The 26,377-nt window shown below is 56.5% G+C and overlaps 3 protein-coding genes across 7 annotated transcripts in view; 2 read left to right on the top strand and 1 right to left on the bottom strand.

Moving 5' to 3' along the window:
• Positions 1-843, top strand: part of MGRN1 (mahogunin ring finger 1) — a 51,021-nt gene extending 50,178 nt beyond the window's left edge. For 2 of the 4 annotated variants that reach the window (XM_084537149.1, XM_084537150.1), the window contains 2 exons: positions 404-450; positions 610-732. In XM_084537149.1, coding sequence (XP_084393275.1) covers positions 404-444 — 41 coding nt within the window. In that variant the 3' untranslated portion in view covers positions 445-450; positions 610-732. Of the gene's footprint in view, positions 1-403; positions 451-609 lie in introns of all 4 variants that reach the window. The other 2 variants (XM_084537147.1, XM_084537148.1) reach the window with 1 other exon arrangement.
• Positions 844-1,075: 232 nt separating this feature from the next.
• On the top strand, positions 1,076-3,768 carry NUDT16L1 (nudix hydrolase 16 like 1). Of its 2 annotated transcripts, XM_084537473.1 has the most exons (4): positions 1,076-1,576; positions 1,716-1,791; positions 1,870-1,976; positions 2,722-3,768. In XM_084537473.1, exons 1-4 carry the CDS (start codon positions 1,349-1,351, stop codon positions 3,178-3,180), a joined length of 870 nt encoding a protein of 289 aa, XP_084393599.1. In that variant the 5' UTR covers positions 1,076-1,348; the 3' UTR covers positions 3,181-3,768. The 2 variants fall into 2 exon arrangements, with proteins under 2 accessions (XP_084393599.1, XP_084393598.1); XM_084537472.1 differs by having other exon boundaries at positions 1,081-1,576; positions 1,716-1,976.
• A 3,069-nt stretch (positions 3,769-6,837) lies between these two features.
• Positions 6,838-26,260, bottom strand: NAA60 (N-alpha-acetyltransferase 60, NatF catalytic subunit). Its single transcript, XM_084537146.1, has 7 exons — positions 26,154-26,260; positions 14,452-14,567; positions 12,960-13,089; positions 11,557-11,653; positions 9,013-9,247; positions 7,974-8,159; positions 6,838-7,513 (listed from the first exon to the last, which is right to left on the bottom strand). Exons 2-6 carry the CDS (start codon positions 14,559-14,561, stop codon positions 8,003-8,005), a joined length of 729 nt encoding a protein of 242 aa, XP_084393272.1. The 5' UTR covers positions 14,562-14,567; positions 26,154-26,260; the 3' UTR covers positions 6,838-7,513; positions 7,974-8,002.
• Between the last annotated feature and the right edge of the window lie 117 nt (positions 26,261-26,377).

The following is a 26,377-nucleotide window of genomic DNA, read 5'->3' as shown; positions in this document are numbered from 1 at the left end:
TCGGTGCCCAACCCCTGGCACCTTCCCAGCTGGGCCGGCGTGCTGCAGGCTCACAGCCAGGGCACAGGGTCAGCGTGCGGGGTCCTGCTCCGAGCAGTGCCCAGAGCTGCTGCTCGCGGGGGGCTAACACAGGGGCACCTCGCCCCCTTCTCTCTCTTCCTCCCTCCCCCTTTTGTCTCTGTCCTTCCCCTTTTCTCCTCTCTGGGCTGCGAGCAGTGCACCCACCCAGGCACCCACGGGTCCGTCCCGGTGCCGCGGGGCTCCCTGCAGGCGGGGCGGGCCGGGGGGAGCTGAGCCTCCCCCCCCACCCCCCCGGTGTCTGCAGGCTGTGTGCGCACAGCAGCGCGGTGCGTTCGGGCAGCTCTAACGCTTCCCTCTGTCTGCCTTCCTCCTGCCTGGGCAGCCCTGGGGCCCGACTCCTGCTCTATCGGTATAGAGGAGTAACCGCCGGTACGTCCCCTCCTCCTCCTCCTCCTCCTCCTCCTCCTCCTCCTGGCGGCACCCCCCGGGCACCGGGCCGGGCCCTCGGGGTGGGGGGGGGGTCGCGAACCCGCCCCGGGCCCGCGCTGCGGGGCTCCCCCCGCTGACCTCCCGCTTCTCCCCCCCCAGGCTCCTCCGACTTCGCCCAGGCGCTGCCCGGCCGCGGCTCCGCGCAGCCCCTGCTGCTGGAGCCCACGCGGCTGCACCTGGAGGACGAGCACGGCCCCGAGCGGCTCTGAGCGGCCCCGGCCCCACCCGGACCCGGACCCGGACCCGGCCGGGGCTGCGGGAGGGGGGGCGGAGGGAGGGGGGGGGCGCGGGGCCGGGAGCGGCCGCGGCAGCCAAATAAAGGCGGGACCCGGCGCTGAGACTGCTCCAGGGGGCGGGGCCTCGGGAGGGGGCGGGGCTGGGGGCGGGGCATATGGAGGGGGTGTGGCCTTGATGGGCGGGGTCGGTGGGTGTGGCTTCGAGGGATGGGGGCGTGGCTCCGGGTAAGGGGCAGGGTTTCATGAATGGGGCGTGGCTCAGGGAGGGGGCGTGGTTATGGGTGACGTAGCTGGGGGTGGGCTCGGCTCGCGTGGAGGCCCCGCCCTCTTTTCTCCCGCCGTGCTCCTCGCGCCCTTCCCCCCCCACTCCGCGCTCTCATTGGGCCCCGTGCGGCCGTTCCCTAATATGGCGCCCGCCGCGGGCCGCGCCGCCCCATCCCATTGGCCGCCCCCCGGCGGGCCGCGAGAGGGGAGCGCGGCGATTGGCGGGGGCGCGGCGGCGCCCGGCGCCCGTTGGTCCGCCCGGCGCCCGGCCCCGCCTCCTCGGCGGCCGCGGCCTCCGCGCGTGCGCGCTGCGGGGCGGCGGGGCGGGCGGCGAGGCGATGGCGGCCATGGGCGCGATGGCGGCCCTGGGGGCGCTGCCGGCGGGCGCGGGGGCGCTGCCGCCGCTGCCGACGCTGGGGGTGCCGGGCGTGCCCGAGCTGAAGCCGCTGACGCGCTACGAGGCCATGCGGCTGGGCCCCGGCTGGAGCCACTCGTGCCACGCCATGCTCTACGCGCCCAACCCGGGCATGCTGTTCGGCCGCATCCCGCTGCGCTACGCCGTGCTGGTGAGCGGGGGGCGGGGAGGGGGCACCGGGACCGGGGACGCCGGGACGGGGCTGCGGGGATCGCGGGGGTGTCGGGGCCGCTCCGCTGCGGGCCTTGGGGCCCCCCCCAGCCCCCCCTGACCGCGCGGCTCTGTTGCAGATGCAGATGCGCTTTGACGGCCTGCTGGGCTTCCCCGGGGGGTTCGTGGATCGGCGCTACTGGTCCCTGGAGGACGGTCTGAACCGGGTGCTGGGCTTGGGTTTGGGCTGCGTGCGCCTGACGGAGGCTGACTATCTGTGCTCGCACCTGACAGAGGGGCCACATCGCGTGGTGGCACACTTCTACGCCCGGCAGCTGACCCTGGAGGAGCTGCACACCATCGAGATCAGCGCCGTGCACTCCCGAGACCACGGGCTGGAGGTGGGGCGCGCCGGGAGGGGCGTGCGGAGCTCGGGGCGCTAGGGCCGGGCCGGGCCGGACAAAGCTCCCCGCCGGGCCGCCCCCTGCGGCAGCCGCGTGGCGCCGGGAGGGCTCCGGCTCCCGCCGCCCCCCGTGGCCGCAGCCCCGCGGCGCCAGGCCCCGGGCGAGGCCCGACCCGCGGCCCCCGGTGCGGTGCCGTGCTCGTTGCTCCACCCCGAGCCCTCCCCGCGTGGCACGAGGGCAGCGCAGGAAGGCGGCCTCCTCCTGGGCACTGCGGTCACCCCGGGGCAGAGCGAGGGGCTCCCCCTGTGCCCACCCCGTGCTGGGGGCTGTGTGAGTGGAGGCAGCTTGGCCCCGGGTCGTGGCACGGTTGAGGAGGACGCGTGGGTGAGCGGCAGCATCCTCAGGCAGGGCAGAGCAGGGCGTGCAGGGAAAGAAGGGCAGCCTGGGGCAGCCTGGGCAGCGGGATCCCCCCTGGGGGGCAAGAGGGGGAGCAGGGCCAGGGCTGGGTGCTGTGGGCTGGGCTGGGAGAACAGGGGGCACGGGGAGAGGCAGTGCAGGGGCCTCAGCAGGGCTGGGCACAGGTGAGGGCAGGTGGTGGTGGTGCGGGGGGGAATCTGCCACCGGGGCCGTGGGCTGGTGGGGCCTGGGGTGAGGGTGTGGGGCCGTGGGGGGGTCCCGCTCGCTCCCGCAGCGAGCAGAGGGCACCGCGGCCCCTGCTGAAACGCGCTCCGTGCTGTTGCAGGTGATGGGCATGGTTCGTGTCCCCCTCTACACCCAGAAGGACCGCATGGGTGGGCTGCCAAACTTCCTGGGCAACTCCTTTGTTGGAACTGCCAAATTCCAGCTGCTCTTTGCCCTGAAGATCTTGAACATGGTGCCGGAGGAGAAGCTGGCCGAGGCGGTGGCAGCCACGCAGAAGCCGAAGAAGCCGGCGATCGACCACGCGGCAGCGGCTAAGGCAGCGAACGAGCTGGCGGGGCCTGCTAGAGCGGGCAACGAATTTCAAGATAGTGCCGAGAACCAGGCGGCTGCGCAGGCCGCGGCTGAGCTAGCGGAGCAGCCGGCGGCCGTGCCGGAGAGCCAGGCTGCGTTGGAGCAGCTGGCGGCTGCGCCCGTGGCCGAGGCCGTGGCGGCAGAGCAGCCGGTGCAGCCCAGGGCAGACGCTGCGGCAGAGCAGGCGGTGGCTGAGCCGATGGAGTGATGCCGCCCTGTTTGTGATTGATTAAAAGTGGGTGAGGAGACTAGAGACTTTCGTCTAACTTTCCAACCAGTCGCTGGCTGCAAATGCTGCCCACGTGATTCCACTGTCCAGCCAGGAGGGTTTGGATTTGTCTGAAGCAGGGGAAAGCTATGTATTTTTATGGCCATTAAACTCTAGCGAGCTTCCCAGATCAATCTGCGCAGCCCCCTGCAGAGAGTTCATGTGCTTACGTGAAGGTGCTGAAGCCTTAGAATTATGCTTTGATTTCAGGGACACACTGCTGCATTCAGGTCCCAGTTTCATTTTTAAGGAACAAAACTTAATTATTTTGAATTGCCCTTTGTTGACTTGGACAGAGCTGTGTTTTGCAGTGGACACAGCTGAGGAACAAGGCTGCTGGCCGAGCACCTCTGCCCGTGGCGGCAGGGCTCCACTCGGCCAGCGGCAGCGACGCCGGGCTCCCGCTCGGAGTGCCAGTGTATGCAGCGACTTGCAGTGAATTCCCTCTGGGGCATGGGGACGTCCTCGCGTGGGTTTCTATCTGGAGATCTGTGGGAGCAGGAAAGTGGAATAAATGGCTTTGCTGAACGCTTCGCAGTCGGGACCGTTCTTGGCTGCCAGCGCAAAGCACCAGGGGGTTCCTTGCGGCCGCTGTGCTGCCGCCCCTGCAGGCGTCCTCGTGCCTGGCGAGCAGCCGGCAAAGCGCCCAAATTGGGTGCCCGGGGCGGCCTCGGCACATGGGGCAAAGGGGCTGCAGGACTTGGGGCAGCGCAGGGGGCTGCAGCTCTGTAAAGCTTGCGCTGTTAGGTTACTCCAGAATGGTTTGTGCACCCGGCTGAAGCCACCTGTGCCACTTTGGGGTGCCAAAGCACCTCCAGGGCCTTGGCTGTGCACGTCCGGAGCGTGGTGGGTGCTGGTCTGGGCTGCAGCTGGCCCTTGGGCAGCAGCAGCAACCCCAGTGGCACCGATGCTGTGGTGGCTGCAGCTGCAGGCCCCGCTGGCTGAGGCAGGGGCAGCCCTTTGGGCTCAGCCGTGCTACCGCCCTCCACCCACCCTGCAGCCCCATTGCAACACGGCAGGCGAGCAGGGCCGCGGCGCTGCGTGGTCCCGACCTGTGGAGCAGGATCTGCGCTGCAACCGCTGCTGAGTCAGCTCAGCCCTGGGTGAGAGCCGGGCAGCCCCAGGCAGGAGGGAGGCAGCGCTGCCTCCACCAGCAGCCGCTCCCCCGCCAGGCAGAGCAGGCAGAGGGGCTGCGGCGTCCTCCCAGGGCTGTGGTGGGAGCACCCGGCTCGCCCTGGGCCTGAGCTGTGCTCAGCCAGCCCTGGGGACGGTCCCAGCAGCACCCAGTAAGGCCCCATTTGGGTACTCAACAGCCCCTGGCCTGGTGGTGCCTGGCAAGAGGCAGCCCGGGAAGGGGCCGCGTGGTCACCTCGCCTCTGCTGAGCACGGGGTCAGGGGACGGGGCTGGAGCAGCTGAGGCGAGGCAGGAACCTGCATGAAGTGACAGACAACTCGCAAAAGAGGGTTGGTTTAATTGAAGACATTTAGAGAGAGGCTGACGGTAGCAGCACGATGCTCTTCAATAAATAACGGGCTGTGAGGCAGGGCTGTGACTGACACCTCAGGACAGGGTGACAGGGGAACAAGACGCACAGACCAGTCACCAGTCCCTGGGGACGTGCTCGAGGGCAGCAGAGGAGTGAGGGGGTGTGGGGGGCAGGATACAGTGGGGTGGGGGAGCGCCAGGCCCAGGCCCCCAAGAGCGATGCAGAGCTTCATTCTGGGACAGAGAAAGCAAGTGCCAAAGAGCCAGGAGCTTCAGTTGCTAAAACCCCTACAAACCAATAGAAATGTTTAGGTAAATAAGAAAAAAAAATAAAGGTGGTGACCCAAAGGAGGGTTCCAGGGTGCCTCAGTGAGGAGGGACTGTGGGAGCCATGCCCCAAATCCCCTGCCCACGGGAGGTGGGCACAGCAAGGGGCGGTGGCTGCGGAGGGGACTGGGGTCGGCCAAAGCCCCCCCAGCCAGGGCCACACAGCCCCGGGAGCTGGGGGCAGGGGGCGTGGGGCACAATGGGAGCCCCCTGCGGTGCAGGAGCAGCTCGGGGGAGCTGGTGGCGGTGCAGCAGGGCCCCATCCCGTGAAGCAGCCACCTCGCTGCAGGCTGTGCTGGGCTCGGGTCCTGCGCTGCTGCGGCACGCACAGAATCTGTGCCCAGGTCCCGGTCCCGCTGTGCCCCAGCCCCGGGGCCGCTCACCTCCCTGCCCCAGCAGATGCCTCAGGGGCTGCACCACGGCTGAAGCCACCAGCACCAGCCCAGCTCATCCTGCAGCTCCCTGCCCCAGAGCTCTTTTTACATGTTTTCCCTATGTCTGCCACAAAATCAAGCCCCTCTGGCCCTGCACTGCCTGCTGCATTTCGCCCAGCACAGCCTGACCTCACGGCACTGCCTGCATCGCTGAACTGACACAGAACGAGGAGCAGGGGCTGAAAGGGGCCTCCGGAGTGCACCAGGTCGACAGCCTCAGAGTGAGGCCCCTGACAAGCTCAGAGCAGGTTCCTACTGCTGGAGGGGCCCCACAGACGGAGGTTCTCCACACTGCACTGTCCTCACACCAATATTTTTCTCCTATCAACCTCTCATTGAGCCAAACCCAGTCTAGCAAGCAGCTCCTCCCCACAGCACAGCCTTCCACTTCCCCAAAATGCCACCCTTGCAGCCCGTGGGGCCTGCCAAACGCTTCCTGCAGCCAGGAAGGCCAGCGGGTGAGCTGTGCCCCGCAGGGTGTTCTGTGCGGGGGCATCGGGCTGAGGCAGAGCCCCCCAAGCAGTGCTCAGCACCAAGCTGCTCCCAGCCTCCTGCAGGAACCTCCTCCGGGAACCACCTGCAGCAAGCTCTCCTCCTGCACCCTGCTCCTCTTTTACTCCCATTTTAGGGGCTTACAAACACCAAACTGACTCTGTACCATCACGCAGACTGCCAGATCTTACCACTTTCTCTCCCCCTAGGTCTCACACTGCCCCAGATCACGGCTCAGCCCCTCTCCCTGCCCACACACTCCACCTGCTGCAGCTCACGCTGCCTTTGCTTAAGCCCCAGTTTCAAAACTGGCATGCAAGAGGGGAGGGAGGAACGCGGTGCTGAGCAGGGAGCGAGCCTCAGGTGGGGAAGGGGAGCAGGAACCCCTGCACCTGGGGCACGGGCGCTGGCTCAGCTGCAGCAACTCCCCCCCTAAAAAGCCAAGCGCTCGCTCCCTGTGCTCCGAGGTGCAGGAAGGGCCCTGGCCTGGCTGCAGCACACGGGGACCCTGGGGCTCTCCCCGCAGGCTGGAAGTTACGTGCTGGTGAGCCCAGAGCCAGCCTGGCCAGGCCCCGAGGCCCCGCAGAGCCGCAGGGAGGGCGGCCGAGGGCACAGCCCCATGGCCATGCCCACAAAGTGCAGCCTCGGGCATGCCAGCGAGCAGCCATGGGGGCTTTTCTCCAACAGAGAAGAGCTGGAGTGGTCTGCGTGCAGCTCCCACACCCACGGCCCTGCAGGAGCACGCCCCAAGGCCAAGGGAGGATGCAGGCAGGGGAAGAGAAGGGCTCTGGCTGCAGCAGGGGCTCCCCAGCCCCAGGCCCCTCCTCTGCAAAGTCCCAACTCAGACAGAGGCAGAAGGATCTATACAGTATAATATATTTCACTATGAAATAGCAATTTCATTCCCTGCCTTCTACTTGGTGCATCCTGAATTAGGTGCTTCTTTTTTACGCCACGCCCGAGGGCTGGGCTCGTTTCTCAGGCGAGGCACGTGCCCTCCCCGCCGCCCCTGCCAGGGGCAGGAAGCGGGGCCCAGAAGCAGCCGCCCAGCTCCCCACTTCCCCCTCCACCGGGGCAGACTGCGGCTGCTGGCATCGAGGGCCTGCCGGGGTGCTTACAGCTCACGGAGGAGGTTGCCCAGTGCAGATTCATCGCCCTCCTTCGCACGGCCTGCTGGGGCTGCGGCACAGAAGCAGCAACCGAAGCCCTCCACGTCACGTGTACGAGCACAAACAAACCGTCCAGAGGAAGGGACGTGGCAGGGGCAGTGCAGCACGCACACAGCGGTGATGCAGAAGGGCCTGGGCCCCGCCAGCTGCCTCACGCCAGAGCCAGGCCGGCCCGGGCAGCGCTCGCAGCCCCCAGCCCACGGGGACAGGTCGGGGCTGCAGCCAGTCGAGCGCGAAGTCTGCAAAATCTTGGTCAATCTGTGGAATAAGGAGTCCTTTCCGGGGGGCTGGGTCACTGACCAAGAGCCATCATCTCTGGAATCAGTGCGGAGCCGGATGGTTCGGGAGGTGGAAGAAGAACAATCCTACAGGAAGACAGAGAGGGCAACTGTCTTAGGGAAACCAGTCGTTACAGGTCTCACAGGGTACCAGAGAGCCACTGTTCTGCAGACGTTTTGTCAGAAACGTGCAAACTGGCTGTCAGTTATTGTGCTCAGACACCGTGTTGGGAAATATCGAGGACTCGGTTGTTCCGGGTCTTTCAAGCTGGTCTGACAGAGCTGGGAAAAAGGCCAGAGACAGCAGGGACAAGCTGGATCTGCTGTAAGAGTCTGGGCTCAAGTAAACAAGATCAGAGTTCAAATTCCCTTCAAATGCAACCAGCACCAGCTCAGCTACCAGCTGGAGGCCAGAGCGCAGCGATGCCCAGGACGCCTCACCCAGCAGCTCGCACAGCAGCTGCCTGCAGGGCTCTCGGCTGCCCCCAACAGCAGCCAGGCACATCGCTGCTGCCGGCAGAGCAGGGAGCTTCCCCCCGGTACCTACCTTTGGTTTTTGTACAGCTGCTGAGCAAGTCACATCGTCCGGCTGTATTCAATGCCGCTCTTGGCAGAAATGCCAGACCACGGCAGAAGGCTGCAGAGAAGGCTCTGGGCTTGTCGATATATCCTCTGGGGAATTGAGCACGGGCTCAGACTGGCTAGTGTTGATCCAATGTGCTGTAGGTAGTCAGTGGACAGCAGTTAAGGACATTTATAACCTAACTTCAAAATAACTTAAAGCACTCAGTGGACTAGCACTTGCTCAAGACACCCTACGACACAGCGAAGGCTGCTCTGCTCAGATATTTAGACAGATCTGCTCCTCACATTGCTCTACTGCTCCTTTCTACCAAAAGCAGGCCTACCTCACACCACAAAAGAAGGCAATTTGGGAGCGCTGGCCCCAACTTGTGTGGAAATACGTAATTGGAGCAGTTGCTATAGTTCCTTTGCACTCCACAGCAAGTTACTGTGGGGGCTGCAATCCACGCACCTGCACTGAGAGATCTGGACTGTTTAGCTACACCTAGGAAAGGTCAAGTTTCTTTTCCATGATCCAGCAGCCTGAAACAAACTCCCAAATTCAGTTTGAGAGCAGCCTGCACCAGAGCACCCAGAGGCCAGGCCAGAGACACAGGGCATCCTAAGCAACAGGAAGCAAGACCAAGGGCTTTTCTGCCACACTGCTGGCTAAATCCCACAGTGCACATCCAAAGCTTGCCTTGCACGTTGGCTTAACACGAGCATTTCTCCATCACAGGCAAACTTGCTCCAACTTCATTTACCGCACTACACTGCCTCCTTGAACCGTTCCCAGAGGATCTGGGGAAGTCTAGGCACAAGAGGGTCACTGTCAAATCTGTCTAACATTGCCTTCCTTCTGGCTTCAGGGAAATCAGCTCGGTTAAGCTCACAACAGAGCAGGCACCAGTCCCCACGTATAGCCAGCTCACGCTTTGCTAGATTGCCATTTTAACCCTAAAACATGGTTTGGTGCCTGCTTCGCATGCTTCACTGGCAACTAGGCTGCAGGTAAAGGATATAAGATTGTCCAGGGCGGATGCCCACCGTTGATGTACAGGACGTAGGTGAAGCCATCTTTGAGGACCCCTCTTATGGAATAGTAATAGGGCAGATAGTGGTGCTGCTTAAAGTCTCTGTTTTCGTAGAAGTTTATTGCTGTGTTGTTAGTGGTGAGGACGTGCAGGTAGATGGCTTTGCAGTGATCTTGGGCAGTTGTTGATATATGGTCTTTTAAGCTTTCAAGCAAGAGAGAACCTGTTGAAGGAAGGAACAGCAGAATTACACAGCGTAGCTGCTTGCTAAGGGACAGCACGGGGCTTCAAAGCTCCCAGCTGAGATCTCGGGCACCCAGCAGCAATTGCTGCCCACACTCGAGGACCCCAGATCCCACTCATTCCCCAGAGCTTCACACGGGCATTAAACAGGACAGTGCTCCGTGGCTTTAATATGAGCCTCACCTCAGCTATGAGCACAGTTTCGCAGAACAGGTTTATAAAGGCAGAAATGTTTCTGATTCAATAACCACAAAGATAAGTCAGGCACAGAAACCTGCCAATGATACTCATCCCCAGGCAAGCAGCTCTTGGCTTTGGGTAAGGCCAGTGAGTCATTTTCAGTGCTATCAGTCCCATCATGTTTATTTTAGGGCCATTTAAAACAGCAGAGTCAAAGCAGGACTTTACAAGCAGGTTACGGCGTTGTGTCTACTGAATTCAAATTTAAAGATTTGGCAGGATTTTAAGTCCCCTTCTTAGAAGAGGTGAGGCACAGTCTCACTCAACCTGACTTTGCCACAGCCACTAGCCAGCAGGGGAAGAGCAGAGCAGTGCCCAGAGGATACCCCAGCCACGGAAGACTGGCCCTGGAGGTTCATCCAGGCACGGCCTGAAGGACCCGCAGAACCTGCAGGGCTAACTTCCTCCGTCAGGTGCAGCAGAAATCCTTTAGCTAATACAAGCACACGGATGAGATTTACGCTGCTGTTTCACAATCCCCAGGGCACAGATGATTTTCGGCAGGGCCCACAGGGTTTTGGAGCAGAAGTCAACAGCAGTGACCCTATGGTTACGTGAGACTTAGCAGGAGTTTCTATCAGCCAAGTACAAAAAGACACTTGGAGACCTCAACAGGAGGACGGTTTGATTTTGTTATGAGATATGCCACTCATGACTCACAGTAACCCAACTGCCCTCTGGTTTAAGAATAGCAGAGAACCAAAGTCTTCCAATGTCTGCCGGAGAAAATTCAGAGATTTAATGCTTAAAAGTGTGCCTGGGCTGAAAAGCCTCCTGAGTGAAAGACTGAAGCTTCAAACACAAGTAGAAAAACACTTGAAAAGGGAGAGGTCTCAGAAAAAGCAGCAGCAGGAAGCTTTTTTAGGTTGTTTTGCTACAGATGCAAGTCCAAAGATCTTCAGAAAGCATAGCAACTTGCTACCTAGATTTAATGGATACAGGAAATGCTGATACTGAAAGGAGAAAACTCTAGCAACATGGAGCTGAAAAAAATAGGATTTGGAAACTGGGACTCAAAACAGCCACAGTTTTACAGAACAGAAGACCCCCTTACTAACTTTTGAACATTATTCCATGCAATCATTTTCTTCTGTGTACAGAAAATTTAGACAAAGCAGCATTTCAATTTAAGTTTTAAATGCAGCAGTCCCACTGATGTCTCTTCTAGTCACTTTTTAACGCATCACATCAGTTTGTACCTTTCTAAACATGAGTGGGGAAGAAGGGAGGACTCGAGGAAAAGAAGCTGATACCTGTACCCACTGAAGAGACTCCAGGTGTGCAACTGGGTCATCCTGCCAAACCTGGGCTACTCCCTTTTGCAGATCAAAAATGCAGATTATGCTTGAAATTGCAGCAGCAGGGCACTTATTTGATGACAAAACACATCCTGCTCTAAATGGAGCTGGGCCCCTTCTGACTGCAGGTTTCCAAATGGCTGCAGAATTGCTGTGTGTTGCAGCAGGCACTCAGAGCTCACCTTTATGTGCACTTGACAGACTAAACCAGGTCTGAGTTACGCTCTTTTCCCAGTCCATCTTTCCCTAATCATCTGTTCTATTTAAGTTACAAGTTTAAGAGCAGCTACTTTTCTGCCTCAGGTACCAGGCTTCTGACACCTGTGGAAGAAAAGCAGAAGGCAGGGAGTACACGCTCCCCTTTTGTCCCTACCAGACAGGCTTCAAACCCTGCTCCAGGATGAGTGACAAAGTACCAGGACTTCTCAGCCCCGGCAGCTTTTCTCAGACTCTTGGTGCAGACAGCAGCAGGAGCGCAACTTTTGGGTGTGCTCAGCTGTCCCCTGGGAACGAGAGGGACTGCACTCTGCAGAACCATTTGTACATTGTGCTGTTACACCAACAAAAACTTCTCAGTGTACCTGCACTGCCAGCACAAGTGGGATGTGAGAGCATCACCTTAACTGCCGGGACAAGTCACAGACAAGTTTGTCTCAGAAGGGAACTGGAGTTGCACGGTGCAGCTCTTTAGTCCAGTAGTCAGGTGTAGCAAGTAGGACAGCAACAGAACTGTCACGTAGCAGCATCTTACCTATTCCATGTTTCCTGAACTCCTCCACCACTCCAAGACTTAGGATGTAAGCAACTTGAGTGTCCACAGGAAAACTGGAAGCTAGGATGTCTCCATCCTGGGTAGAGATATGACAAGTTATTTAGTAAGATATGTGGGGAGGCAGAGGAGAAAGCAAGAATCCTGCACTGGAACACCTGAAAACAAGGCTTTAGCAGGAATTTTCCCTTCAGTGAGGAGTCCTAGCTGAAGCTTCTGGGGAAGGCGGTGGGGAGAAAAATGAAATGAGCAGGTCCTCTAGGTGGTATTCCTGCTTCCCTATCATCCTTCCGATTGCAGAGCACACATCATGATGTTTCCTTACTATATACGTTATGTCTCTAAGCCCACAAATACCTGCACTCTTCGCCAAGAAGGATTCAAACTGCCATTTTTGGAGTTATGCATCAGTGTCTAGATCAATTCCCTGTAGCTTATCAGGGATAGTCTTTATTGCCTGCATTCTCAGTCTGAGCTGTAGTGCCGTGGAGGACAAGAAACATGCTCCACAGTCCCAGTTGCTTAGAACAGTACCTGAACATGCCCCTGGCTTTCAGTTTGGCTAGAACAAGAGCCTTTTGTTAGAGTTGCTGAAGACAGTTTGACTTTGGGTAGCTCTGAGGTGAAGCCAGATAGCTAGAGTGAAGAGACCAGTGCCACTCGGCGCTCCTGGTTCCTACCAGTGTGTCCTGGTTTCAGTTAGGACACAGTTAATTTTCTTCCTAGTAGCTGGTAGAATGCTATGTTTTGGATTTTTTTTAGGCCACTCTCCTGTGTTGTTCTCCCTGCCATAACCTGGGGGGTCTTTTATCTCACTGTCTTCAGTGACCACCTCTTCTTCAGCACTCTGACCATACTGTGCTGTCTCTCCTGACCTCCAAACTGTCATCCCTGTGGCCTGAAATTCCTGCAGACTGGTCACCTCTGTTTTGTGTTCAAGACAGTGACAGCGAACGAAGGACACTCGCTGCTGCAGGAAGTCACAGCTCTCAGGAGTGACTCAGTACAGCTAAGGAAGGTCATGCCTTGCATAAGAGAGGAGCAGGTACACAGACCTCAGCCACTAACACTGACCAGGCACACTGAAAACAGGCTGGCAAAAGAATTATTAAAGTGGCTTTTAGTCTACGACTGCATTACCTGATCCCTCCACGCAGCACATCAGGCAGCAGGAACAGGCTTTCTGGTAACGGGCCGCTCAGCAGCCCATGTTCAAACACATCCCACCACCCCTGCTTCATTAGCTGGAAATCACGTTCTTGCTTTTTCACAATTAACTCCTGACAGCTCCTGAGCAGAGGCGGGAAAACTACCCCAAACAGGCCCCATCCCAATTAAGCACATCAAGAAGCGAGGTATCTTGTACCGAAGCAGAGTCCTCCTACCTCTTTATGCACCTTTGTTCTGCTCTTGATCTCTGCTACTATCATTCCCACGATGGAGCCTCTGTATGTGGCTGCGAGGGAAAAGAACTTCTTGTTGGAAGTGATATCTCGGTACCATGAGTCAGGGTACCTGGGAAGGAAGGAAGAACAGGAACATTTGGAGAACAGATCCCACAGGAGCAGCCAACATTGCACTCCACTTCAAACAAGCAGCAGCATCTTTAAGTGCCAGTCACTGGAACCGCAAGCCAATTTTAGACAAGACTGAGGGAGGGAAGCTGAAAGGTCTATGTTCTGCAGGGAAATGTAGTCAAGGAGCTTTGGACTGACACATGGCTGAGCTCTTTCTATGCTATAAGCTTAACTTACTCCATAAAATCCGGGCCAGTACGTTATCTACCTTTCCTGACTTAACTGCTGTATGGTACCATGAAACAAACTGCTGTTGTACCCCATTTGGCAGCACGCTTTTTTCCCCCAGTTGCACTTAAGAAGCCACGGAGGTTGCTCCTGTCATGGTCCGCTGCCTTGCTAAGACAAACTTGCATTTTGTATTCATTGCCCAGAGCCTTCGCTTCCATCATTGCAGCAATATCGCCTCCTTCAATGGCACTGCCAGCAGCTTCTCATCAGGAAGGTGCTTTGTGCAGCCTGTGTCTCACAAGGGCTTACATTCACCTCAGCATCACCACGGCTTCAGGTCTGCTGTGGGACAGCCCAAACAATAAAAATGAAAATGCAAGTGGGCTGCGTCCAGCCAAGCAGGAGACAACAGAGCGGGACAAAGCAGAGGACAGCTCTCCTTTAGATCTACAGAAATGCCTACTATAAAATTATTTATGCTGACAGAATATATTTGATAAAAAATCTGTGAGGCCTTTGCTGCTTAGTTTTGCACAAGTTTCCTCCGTCCAGAGGTTTGGGCTCAACAAAAGCCCACTTCAGAGGGTGCAAATGGCCCTGTGAGCTGGGGACAGCACAGCATGCCGCTGCAGGAGAAAAAGGGACCCCAGGCACACAGCAAGCACTGTCTGGTCTCCCTCCTGGGACATTCAGAGCAACACCCCGTAGGAACAGGAGCTCCTTGTTGGTTTGGTTCACTCTGAGAACACTCTCCTGGCACACACTCAAGAACACACCTTCACTCCACAAGCACAGAGACACTGTTTCTCTTCCTGCAGGTACGATCCTTTCCCATGTCTTACAGTCTTTCCCAAGAAGCTGATCCACCCCCTTAGTGACAATGCCCATGTTCCTGCCAACGGCTGCGTTCTGAACTTTCAGATGCTGTTGGGGCTCTGAAGGACAGGCAACAGCAGCTCCTGAACAGGGACACCACCACAGCACGTAGAAGGGTCAGGACGCGCTGCTGTCGTAGCAGCAGCCCAGATGGCTGCAGAGCCCTCAGTCTCCGTTCTGAGCTGGAGCAGCACAGCCCCACACCCCGTGTTTCTAGATCCCCGCCACCTCGTACCCACGACCAGGAACGTACTCGATTGGGAACCAGTCACCACAGAGCTGTTTCACCGTGTCTATGTCATCGTGGCAGAGAAGACGCAGGTTTACGTCGGAAAGTGCAGTCGGAGGCACCTCCTCTGTCATTCACGCCTGCAAGAGAAGAAAGCACGTTAGGTTTGACCAGACAGCTCCGACTCGGCTTCAGGCTGGCATCTGTGCACAGGCAGCTCCCAGTACCAAGGGAATTCTCTTCCGAGCAGAACAGGTTCAAAAGAGCTGAAGTGAACTGTGGCATCACCAGCTCGAGCAGCGACCAGGACCCCTGGTGCCGAGAGGCCGGGCGCAGCTCACTGCTCACTTCGTGTCCTGGCACAGCCTGCCAGCACCACGATGGCCACACAGGTGACAGCTGCGGTGACAAGCACAGGGCAGGCTGCTGATGCTGGTGAGAAGAAGCACGTGGCACGACCCAGACCAGAAGAGCAGAGAGGGACGCTGCACTGAATGCAGCCAGGAGCGTGCCAAGCGTGCCTTCCAACGCGTGGAGCTCTTCCAATCTCTGTACGGGATCAACATTTTGTCAAAACAAAATTAAACAAAGAGCTTAAAAAGGAAGCACTACTAGAAGAACATCTACAAAGTCCCCTTACACAATCCTCTGGTCTCCACTTCACATGTAAGTAGGGCTTTTAGAATCTTTTTTGCTTTTTTTTTTTTTAATAACTTCTGCTGGAGAAATGGGACAGTTTCCCCTCGTTGCTATGCACTACAGCTCCCCGGGTGCTGGCTCTGCAGCCCAGCAGAGCACACTCAAACACAGAAATCCCCAAAGCCCCCTCTCCTTCACCACAGTATGGCCACAGCCCTGCTAACCATGCACAGGACGCTTCCAATGTCCTCAGACCTCTTTAAAAAGCTATCAGATAGGAAGAAGCAGGCTGTAAGTGGCTGTAAAACCACGTACAGCATGAAGACCAGAGCTTGAGAACATGCCTTAGGACAAAGCCCCAGAGGGCCAGCAGAGGCAGGGCAGGGCACAATTCACTCCGCAGCCGTCCACCTGCAGCTTTCTCAGCCTCATTCCAGCCCTCCTAGTGCCAGGTCAAAGAACAGGCCAGGATGTAAAGAAAAATATACCCATGGTTTAATCAGATTTCTTTTTCCTTTATTTTCTTCCACAAATTTTAGGAGGTCCAAATCTTGGTTTTGAAAGGCTGAGTTATAAGGAGAAAGCTGCACGAGTGCACTCCCTGCTGTAGGAAGGGACGCTCAGCTCTCCGGTGCTCTTGCTTTGAGGCTCGGGGACTTGAGAAGGAACCGATTTCAGCAGGCTCCTGCTGGGCTGGCTCTGCCCTTTGAGCAGCTTCCTTTAAAAATCCCATCAGCTCCGCAATACTGCAGGACAGGCTCCGGGCTGGGAAAAAGGAGAGCACAGGAGCAGAGCAGCTCCAGCCATGGCGAGGCTCCAGGCCCCCGCTGTCGCTCCGCATGCAGGCACGCGGGTTTGCACCAGCAGCGCTCCTCTTGCTCGTAAATCTTCTAATTCCTGAGAGGTTTCGATGCTCCTATAAGTCAACGCCCTTTCTCAGCCAACCGTTTAAAAATAGTCTCAGCACTGACAAACTGGAGCTAAACGAACACCCGTGAGAGCAGCGGATTGTCGATACTGAGCAGGGAAGGCAGGCACCTCGCAGCACGGAGCAGCCGCTGCAGGAGAGGCAGGGCCAGCACAGGACACGTTCCTGCAAGGATCAGTTCGTGTTTATCTAATGTTGTATTCTCCAAGAGCTAGGCGGGCATCGTGCATTATCCTGGAGCTGAAGCCAGCTTTAAAAAAGGCCAGACAAAGCCACGAGCACCCTGCTGAGCGGGGTAACTCCCCTCCCAGCACCAGGCATGCGAGCACGGACTCGCTCCGTCCTCTATGCATCGCACGCCCAAACCTGGGTGCTTTACACATTTGAAGAAAATTTAAATGCAAGAAAATACAAGGCCCCTGCCTGGCACCGCGTGTTTCACAAATACCCAGGTGAACACTCGAGACCCAAGCCCTGTCCCTCCACACAGCCCCGTGGCACACTGGTGTTAGCAGAGCCCGGAGCAGCGCGGAGTCCAGAAGCAGAACCGACACAAACCGTTTGTCAGCCCCACACGTGTTCGGCGCCACCCTGAGAATGCGCTGGATCTCTCAGCTTTGCATCAGATGAGAATTGCTTTTCCCCGTCTACCCATTTAAAGCCAGATCTAAAACTGCCAAGCCTGCCTGCTTCCAAAGGCTGCTCCAAAGGGAAACTCCAACGCGCCACACATGCACAGGAGGGCATGGTGCCTGCTGGTTACGTGCAGCAGAAAAGGCTTTGTGAGAGCCCAGAGACCCAGCCCCAGCCCCAAATCAGGCCTGCTTTGGGCAACTGTGCAGAAAAACAGCTTGTAAGACTCACGCTTTAAGAATTGCCTTTCCAAGCTAGTTTTCTGGGTTAAGACACCTCCTCCTGTGGGCTGCACTGGCAGAGGCCAGGCTTTCTAACAGCACTGGAGCCAGCTCCGTTACGCTACCTGCTGCACCAGCAAAGAGCTCTTCAGGGCAGAGAGGAGGAAATCTACAGACTACGCTGCAGAACTGTGGATTATAACAGGGATCTCTGTGGAAACCTGCAGTTAACAGCTCACTAGAAACCTACTGCCAGGTCTTCTGCAGACACGGTGCCAGGAGGAGCTTTATGGCAGCACCGAGAGCCACCCACCTGTCTGGCTGCCTCGGGGAGGACGTAGGGCACAAGAAAAGCAGGTGTTTGAGATGGTGCTTTAGGCACGGCTTGGTGCCCACAGTGAGAATGAAAAGTTAGCAAAAGGTTTAAGAAAATACAGGTGCGAAGCTGTAGGGGAGATGTGGAAACAAGCTAGGATGCCATTTTGGGGGCAGGCGAAGCGAGGCACAGCAGCAGTCGTCATGGCCAAATACAACTGATTTAAATGGTATTTTATCTCGCAGGAATGTTTGCTTGCAGAGACAAACAGTTCCTACAGGTTCACAGCACCACCTTGCAGCAGTCCCACTGCTAAGATGTCCCGCGACCTACCGAAAGTTGCTGTAGGGCTCCAAGGCCCTTCTGGCCATGGCACTCTGCAGCCATGCAGCTCGTTAGCAGCGTTCAAGGATGACAGTTAATGGGAGTGACCAAGTGTGGAGAACAGGACACACTGCCACCACGGAGATCATCAAAACCATTTATCCCAGGAGGTTTTTCAGTCTTTCTAACCACTACTATTTGCAAACAAAAATAATAAGTTCATTTAGAGATATAAAAAGTGTGAGCATGCAGGACTTCGAGGGGCAAGGAACCATTTGGATGGCACAAAGAGGCCAGGAGCTAGAGGGCAGCTAAGGTGGCCTGCAGCACAGGCAGGCAGGGCGGAAAGCTGAAGGAGGGAAGTGGAACATCAGCACTGCCAGCACTGCTGAAACAGGCTGGGCCACGGCGGGCAACGAGCCTGCCATCCACGAGGAAAAGTAAAGGCAATTTAGTGGAAAGCACAGAATTTCACAGGACAAGGATTTTGTGGCAACCCGCTGAATGCGAAGTGGCCCACGTTTTGTGGCCAATCACTTTGGAATACACAGAGCCTTGTGTCCTCACGCCAGCCAGCTAAGAGGCAACTATTTGCCTCTAGTTAGTGCCTAGTAAACTAAGATCCCACAGGCATGAATGCAGAAAGAAAGAACCTATGCCATGAAGGTATCCAGCACAAAAAGCACTTAACTACCATTGGATTTTCAAGAGACCTTTGGGCACTCTGTCTTCAACAGCGAAGGCACAGAACACCCCCACAAAAACCTACACTGTTTTTAGCCATAGAAAATAGTAGGCCAGAAAAGGGGCTCACTCAACGTCCTTTCAAAAAGGCAAAATCAATCATATTTCAGGCACTCTCACATGTGCTTTACAACTAGTTCACAGAGCGATTACTGAAGCTGCCTCCAAACCTGTAGCTCATTGGTACACGAGCTAGCAAGTTGGCACTTGGCAAAGATAAAATCAGCCACGACAGCACAAAGCAGCTAAGAGCAGTAGAGAGAAAGGTCGCTCGCTCTCAGTGCTGGGAGAAAGGAGAGCAGCTGGAATTAGAGACAGCAATCAGAAATGCTTCTGCACTCCCCAGATTTGCAGCAAGTTGTGGAAGAAAACGAAGAGAAAGTTGTGAGATTAATGATGCACAAGTGGCCGTGACATGGGAGTGACACCACTTAGACTAATGACAGAGGAACTCCAAATCCTCACGCATAAGCTGATTACCAGCTCTGACAGCGTTTCATAATCATTATTATTTTTTGGCCTTGTCTGAAGCACCTACTGTCCGTAATCACAGGCAGGCCACACGATCACTGCTCCTGCTGCAGCCAGCAGTCTCCGTGGACTGCAGGCAGGACGCCAGCTGGGTGCCTTTGTGTCTTGGGAGCACTCGAAGATAGGTTTGGTTTGCACACAGCTCTCAAGAAACTGGGAAAATTTGTAGTGGGCACCTGCAGGGAAGAAGAACACCTGCTTTAACCATTAAGAACTTAGATATTCAGGAACTACTGCCCACACGGGGAAAAACACTTAGACCAAGTCACACGAAGAGACAGCTACCAGGAAGGACATGCCCAGAAAATGGTTTCTGAGGAAGAAACAACCTGTGCCAAAACCCAGAGCCTGCCCACGCCAGACTCAAAGCATTTCTGTGTGTGCAGGGCAGGGCCTCCAACACAGGCATGCAGGATGTGAACGCTGTGCCACGCCAGGCACCACAGCATCAGCCCCTCTGTGCCCTTTAGATGCTGCTGGGGTAGTTCAAACGTTTTCAGTAGCAGCTTCTTGCCAAGCTAACCACTTGCTGCCAGCCGCGGGGACCCCCTGCGTTTGGGCATGCCGTTCTCTGCCCTCTCAGGGAGCTTGTGGCTTCTAAGGAGCTCTGGAGCTGCCCCAGAAGACAAAGATGGGCAGGGAAAGCAGGAGGTGGGAGATGCATCCATGGGCTTTGTGCTGTGAAGATACCAGCGCCAGTGAGCATCCTTCCTCCTGCTGCAGACGTGACGATGGAACCGCCTCCAACTCTGCTGGGAAGGGTGCCACAGCTGGGCACGGAGCAGGTGAGACCAAGGATCTGAGCAATGTGCCAGCACACAAAGTCTTTCAATCCACAGAGAAGTCCCAGGTTTTCCTGCCACGCAGAAAAGTGAGGTTACAACGAAGCACCTTACAGTAAGGTGAGGCAGAAATTCACTCACGTGGCATGTCGTTGTACATCCCCAGCACAACCATTAGAGCTGCTCCCAGAATTTATTTCTAAGTCCCTCCTTTCCTTTCTCCCATTAGGGAGAACTTGAGATCACAACAGCAGCACAATTAGAGCAGCGAAACACTTGAGTGAAAATAAAACCTCACCCACATTTGCTGGCAACATCCCGCCCTAAGAGCTGGCAGGATATGACTGTGCCAAGAGAAGCTCCACCTGTAAGCACCACTTCTAGAGCCAGCTTGGTTTTACAGGACAAAGGCGTGTTGGAATTATGAAGGAAAAAGCCAACATCAGTGTTAAAGGCACCTCTAGGTATCAGCTATTTATCTACTGCAACACCAAGACACCGAGTGCTGACCTCTGAGGCCATGCAGTGGCTGCTGCAAGGCAAAGCGCTTCAGCCCCACGCAGCTCATCAGAGGAGATCCGATCCATTTTGGAAACCCGCAGTGAAATTACCTCCTTTCTTTTAATAACTTTTTCTCAGGTTTCAGCCTGTGTTCAGGTGACGGCCACAGCCTGGGACTGCTGCAGCTGACCTGATGCTCTGCCTCTCTGCCTCACCGGGCTTTGACCAAAGGCTTTGAGCATCTGTGGCAGTCTTCTGCCTTACTTCACTGAGTCAAACTGCAAAACGTTACCTCTAAACCCCAGATCTAAGAGAGCAATTTTGGCCTTGTGTGCGTTGGACAGCTGCAGAGGAACTCATCATATTCTCAGTAACATTTGGCAGCAATGGGAATAGGATGAACAGAAATAGTAAGTACATTAAATAAACAAGCTGACTTAACGTGCAATTAAAATTAAAGCAGAGTGTAAGATCCAAAGCTACTACTTAAAAACAACGTCATGCACATTCGGCATCGGTAAGTCCTAGCTTGAATGAACTGAAGGTCAGCATTTCACACCTCTGTCCAAAAAGCAGCGGAGCCTTCAGCTTCCAGCAGCAGCCCAGGGGATGGGCAGGACCCCTGAGCTACCAGCGCCCACCCAGCGCTCCGAGGGGCGTGTGGGCACCGACCTATTTGCACCACCAGCACCTCCAGCTCCCACCATGCAGGAGCAGGTCTCAGTTTGAGTTTAGCTTAGAATCAGCGCTCCAAATTCAACAGGGAGCTCAAATGCAAGATAAAGCTCGATGCTTACTCGAATTTGGCAAAAAGCTGCTTAAATGCTTTTGAAAATCCCTCAAGCAGCTCCACGCCTTCAAAGCCTGGCCAGGCGATCCAACACGTTAAGATTTCTCCTGTTCAGCACTACGGGACAGGCTTTAACACTGATTCTGCCTCATGCATCCCACACACATGGCTTGGATTTGAACAACGAAAAACCTTAAGATGCCATTTTTGTGAAATTTTACTTGGATTTCCACTTCCGTCCAGATAAGCTCGTGAAAATCCCAAATAAAAAATTTATGCCATGGAAACGTGTGCAGCAGCAGACCAGAGCTGGGTTTCCCTCCCTGGAAAGGCAAGGGCTGGATTTCCTTGCCCTGGAGGTGCCGCCCCAGTAAGGGCAGCAAACCCTCATTTGGGACTGCGTGGACAGCCCCCAGGGCCCAGCAATGAGCCTTCCAGGGAAACAGAACACAAAGTGTTTAGGGACATCTGGCATCCTCCCTCGCTTGCAAACAAACAGGAGGTGGCAAAGCCTGGGTGAAATTGCAAGAGCTGCTCAAAATGCAGGGCAGGAGCATGTGAGCTGCGGCCGAGCAGCGCAGCGCCCAAACCAGACCCAGACTCGGGAGCTCGGGGGCTCCGTCTCTCTGCCCTGCACCATCTGGCACAGGGGATTTGGTTTCCATTAAACCATTCAATCTGAAGCAGCCAAAGGTTTAATTCCAGCAAAGAAGTAAAGATTTCCCTTCTGCATTTCATTTTAAGCTTGCTGTGTTTTTAGGTTACCGGTCTCGCAGGGAGCGTTCCACCCAGATACCCCTGTAACTGAGCTCCTTTTATTTAATACAACGGAACCGCGGCCGGATTGGAAGAGATGATGAATTCATTACCAAGAATGTCAAAGAGGTGCTTCTAGGACTTAAGTCAACTTTAACAAAGCAAGAGGAACCAACATTTGAAAAAAAATAAAGTATTTGGTTTGATACCTAGCTCCTGCTTCTTCTGGTCAAAGAATAATAATAAAAAAAAGGTTGGAAGGCCCCTCTGGAGGGCATCAGGCTCGACCCAGCCTGGGTCAGGTCACCCAGCACCACGGGATGGCTCCTCTTGCCACATGCAGAGGGCACCCGAGGACAGCCCTGCTCCCCTAGCACCCACAGGACACACTGACAAGGCTGAAGCGCTACAGGAGGAGCCCCTGCAGATTTTTCAGGGGCTCTGCCTTCCAGCCACAGAGAAGCGTTTGAGAAATACAGGCCTGTGTGAATAAAAACGATTTTCAGCCTTGAAATTGGCTCTCTGGGACCTATTAACGCTTACCAGTGCTACGTCTCTGATTACCAACCAGGCAAGGTGAAGAAAACACTGCAGTGTGCCCACCACGTGGATCTCTTCTGTTCCTGCTTTGGGAAGAGATCAAACTCAGGCAGTATGAGCTTGCTGCAGACATTCCTGCGTCTGGCAGGTAAAAAAAAAAGCCCCCAGCTCTGTGTCCCCGGAGCACACCCATGCCTTCAGACTGAAAACCATGGGAATTAAACACGCTGCCTGGGATCCCAGCGTGGGCACATCCCCTGGGCAGTCGCCACTTGGTGCTTTCACCTCGTGCTCCTGCTCCTGCTCCCTCCAGGAACCATGTTCAGGCTCGCTGAGGACGAGCGATGAGGGAGCTGCAGGAGATGTGGCTCTCCTCACTCCCAGCACATTACACAAAGCATTGGAGCTCAGCGCTCACAGGCAGGTAGCACGGTGGAAATGTCACCTCCTCTCTCGTGTCCTTCACATCCTACGGGGTTGTTCCCCAAAACTGCCAGCACTTACTTGCCTAAATTAGCAGAAGCAAGCAAGGCTGTTTTAATGGGAAAAGTAGGACAAAACCATGGATTTTATGCCTTGGTCTGAAAGTAATATCATCATCTGGCTGGAGCAGGCTCTGATGCTGTGATATCGTCATGCTGCGGGAGTCCGTGACTCCTTTGGATCTCAGTGTTATATTTTTCTTTAGTTTCTGCCAGAACCAAAAGCAGCGAGTCCAAAAGCTCTTCGCAGACACCTTGTGATTCAGCTGCACGCACCAGCTCAAGACTTGGTGCTTCTCATTTTGGCTCCTTTAGCAGCAACCTCCTCCTGTGCACAGAGCTGATGCCGATTAGCTTTCCCCGCAAACCCCCTGGGCTGTCACATCTCCAATTCAGGCTGTCAGCCCAGCACCCAGCCCACAGACCCCACCTGCCTCAGAAACAACAAGCCAGCAAGAATGTCTTGGACAGAGAGCTGCGGTTATCTCAGCACCACAGAGACTGGAGGGCAGCCTTGGTTTTAGAGGACACAACTGTGCCAGTGAGCCCTCAGGCTCCCTGCAAAAACGAAAGATTTCTGTCTGCCTGAGCCAGCCCAGCACAGGCAGGACTGCCACCCGCAGCACCCTGCCAGCCCAGCCTCAGCACCAAAATCCTGCAGGCGTCGTTTTAAGGAACGCATTTGCCCCTCGCCCCCTGCTCTGCCCAGAGCGAGGCGCACACCGCAGGACCTGGAGCCAAACGCACGGGATCGCCGCAGCCTCCAGCTGGCCTCCTGCCGAGAAGGACCCGAATTTGACACAGACTGCGAAAGAGGCTGTTAAGAGAGGAGAAGGCAAAACGTCGTGCTAGCTGCGCAGCAAGCAGCAGTTACCTGAAATGAGAGCACTCACTGTTAGGGAATTCCTTTTATATCCGTATCCCCGGTCCTCTGGGCTCCCAAGGTCTGCTCCGTCAGCCTCCCTGCAGAACAAACACGAGCCTCCCACTCGCCTTCTGGGCTGCTCCCTGACCCTGCAGCTCAGGCTGTGGCACTGAAGCTGGAGATTTCACGTGAGCCGGTACCCACGTAGCGCATCCCTGAAGCGCACTGCAAAAGGCACAGCTTCCCGCTGCCCCAGATAGAGCCATTCCTCTGGGGAACGGCGAGCAAGAAGCACTAAGAGGGTTCTGCTGGTAAATCTCTCCCTGGTAAGATGCGGCAGAGAAAATCTGCTTTGTGGCAGCAGCACTGCAGGGAGCTCCAGCCAAAGGGTCACAACAGAAGCTCGGGAGAGGAGACCCCACGCCTTGCACACGCGGAGCACGGCACGGTTCCAGCAGGCAGCTGCTCCTCCGGAACACGAGGAACCCCAGGCAGCTCCTCACACACGCGGGCCCGCTGCCATTTCAGGCTTAGCATAAACAGCTCCACACAAGATGTACGTAGTGACTAAAAAAGCCCGAAAATCAGCCTAGCGGAGTGCTAACACGGGGAGAGGGAATTTCGAGCCTGCCTCCATTTCCCAGCCGCTGTCCTCATTACCACGCTGTCGGCAAAACCCAGTCACTGCCTACGCCAGCACAGGAGACGCTAGCAACCAACTTCGTAGGGGTTGAAAAAGATATTCCTTCCCTAGCTGGCAGACAAACTCCCTACATTTGTTCTTCTCCGTGATCTTGTACTTAAAAGCTGCTTTTCTTCTCCTTCCTCGGTGTTTTCCAGTGTGAGAAAAAAAAACTTCCAGCGTTTTCAGCTAAGGCTGGAAAGCTGACCGGCTCCAGCTCTACCTCTCTGCTGGGAGGAGAGCGTGGGTGGGAGCAGGCGGTGCGAGACACGAAACTCTTTGTGCCACCCGCAGCCAGCAGCGAGCACAAGGAGAGCAGAGCTGTGACGGCTTCAGGATCAGCTCCGTGAGGCGCTGCCAGGGGAGTTCCCCTGCCCCACACCCTGCCAGGTACCCACACCAAGGCTGTCAGGAGGGCCAGCACCCCCTGCAGGGGTTTCTCCAGCTCCTGCCGGCTTCACGGTGCTGGGAGCAGCCGGGGCAGAGCGAAGGAAAAGAGGAGGAGGAGGAGGAAGGCTCCTGGGCTCCCACACAGGCACCTGGCAGAGCCCTGTCAGACCGTGCTGGCCCAACACCACTAAAAGCTGCCCCTGTGCACGTAAAGATCATCCTTTCTGGGGAAGAAACAGCACCAGGCAGGGAAGTACTCAAGCAAATAAATACACGTGGTGAGCTGAAGGCTCGCTAAGCTTCCAGCTACAAAGGACCGGTTTCCTGATTTCCACCTGCAGCTCCCCCAGGGTTTCACACCATCCGAGGCCAGCCTCGGCACCAGGAGACGCGGTGACACCCCTCTGGGCTAAGAAACCCCTCTGTTTTAAGAGAGCATCCCTAGAACAGCAGTTTCTCTGCTCCTTGCCCATTACTCAGATGTGTGAAGGCACCTGGCCGTGCACACACCAAGCAACCAGCTGAGAGACGACAGCGGGTTCAGAGAACAACACGGCGCGGCAGGACAGGGCACGTTCCTTTACTGCTGCCAGGCACGTAACGACTAATTAAAGCACCAATTTCCGAGACGTAGCAGAGCTGCTTTTCTGCCCTATGCATTAAAACCGCCTCCTGTAGCAGCCTGGTGCTGGGCACTCCCCAGCATTGCAGCGAGGAGCATGAGGCTGCCCCAGTGTCCTCTTGCAAGAGAAGGCAGCCCATACTCCAGTCACTGCACACTGCGAGTCTTATTTATTATTATATTATTATTATTTGCATTTAAAATATCATCACTTCTTAGAAATCTCTTACAGCTTATTCATACGCTCAAGTGGCTTATTTAAAAAAAGAAAACAAACAAAACAACAACAAAAAGGAAACAAAACCCGGGTGCTGGCACGCCCAAAGCGTTACCAGAAGTATTCTCTTTAAAAGCTTTTAAAGAAAAGAAGTCACGGGGGTGAAAGGGAGAGCACACTGAGAAAGGAAATAAATCCAGCATGAATTCTTAACGAAGAGGCACTCCCAGCTATAAAACGTTCATAAAACCGAGATGGGAGAACGGATGAACCAGCCTGCTGGTGGTACTTTGGGGCAGGGCACGGGCTCTCGGGACAACCAAACCCGAAGCTGCCCATAGCTGCGGGCAGCCCCCGGTGCCACAGGACCGATACAACAGCAGAGCAGTCCGTAGGGTGGCAGATACAAGGAACGGGAGCTGGAAAAAGGCAAACGCTTCCAGTTTGCGCTGAGAATAGTGATGGAAAACCCACGCCCGGTGCGTGCCCAGCGCCCCGAGCACCTCGGATCGCAGCACAGGGATCCGGGCAGCGGCCGGGCCCTTTGACAGCCCCGTGCGGCCACCAGCGGGGAGCCGGGCCCTGAGCACCTCGCGGCTGTCCTCGGGATCCCAGCCGGCTGCGGGGGAGCCGACAGCCGCGGGGGGCCGCCACAGAACGCCGAGCGCCTGAGGTGAGGCCCGCGGCTGGGCCCGCCGGTCCCTCCCGCACCCCCCCCCCCACACACACACACAAACCGGGGTCCCGGCCGGGTCCCGCTCACCTCGGGGGGGCGCGGGGCGCGCTGCAGGCGGGGGGGGGTCGGCACCGGGCGCTCAGCGCATGGCGAGAGGAGGAGGAGGAGGAGGAGGCGGCGGCGGCGGCTGAGGCCGGGCCCGCGGCGGGCACCCACCGGCGGCCGCTGCTCTTCCGCGGGCACCGCGCAACAACGCGCGGCCCCATTGGCTGCCGCCGCCGCGTCAGGCGCAGGCGCGGCACGCAGCGGGC

Source organism: Aythya ferina (assembly GCF_964211825.1).
Source record: "Aythya ferina genome assembly, chromosome: 15".
NCBI classification, from domain to species: domain Eukaryota; kingdom Metazoa; phylum Chordata; class Aves; order Anseriformes; family Anatidae; genus Aythya; species Aythya ferina.
The sequence above is the reverse complement of the archived record's forward strand: the minus strand, read 5'-3'. Positions and strand labels throughout refer to the sequence as shown.

Excerpts from the sequence above, each read along its gene's own strand:
- NUDT16L1 (XM_084537472.1), top strand. The coding sequence starts at position 1,349 with ATGGCGGCCATGGGCGCGATGGCGGCCCTGGGGGCGCTGCCGGCGGGC. Across the intron at positions 1,577-1,715 it reads CGCTGCGCTACGCCGTGCTG|ATGCAGATGCGCTTTGACGG; the intron begins GTGAGCGGGGGG and ends GCTCTGTTGCAG. Across the intron at positions 1,977-2,721 it reads CCCGAGACCACGGGCTGGAG|GTGATGGGCATGGTTCGTGT; the intron begins GTGGGGCGCGCC and ends GTGCTGTTGCAG.
- NAA60 (XM_084537146.1), bottom strand. The coding sequence starts at position 14,561 with ATGACAGAGGAGGTGCCTCCGACTGCACTTTCCGACGTAAACCTGCGT. Across the intron at positions 13,090-14,451 it reads GGTGACTGGTTCCCAATCGA|GTACCCTGACTCATGGTACC; the intron begins GTACGTTCCTGG and ends CTTCCTTCCCAG. Across the intron at positions 9,248-11,556 it reads GTTCAGGAAACATGGAATAG|GTTCTCTCTTGCTTGAAAGC; the intron begins GTAAGATGCTGC and ends TTCCTTCAACAG.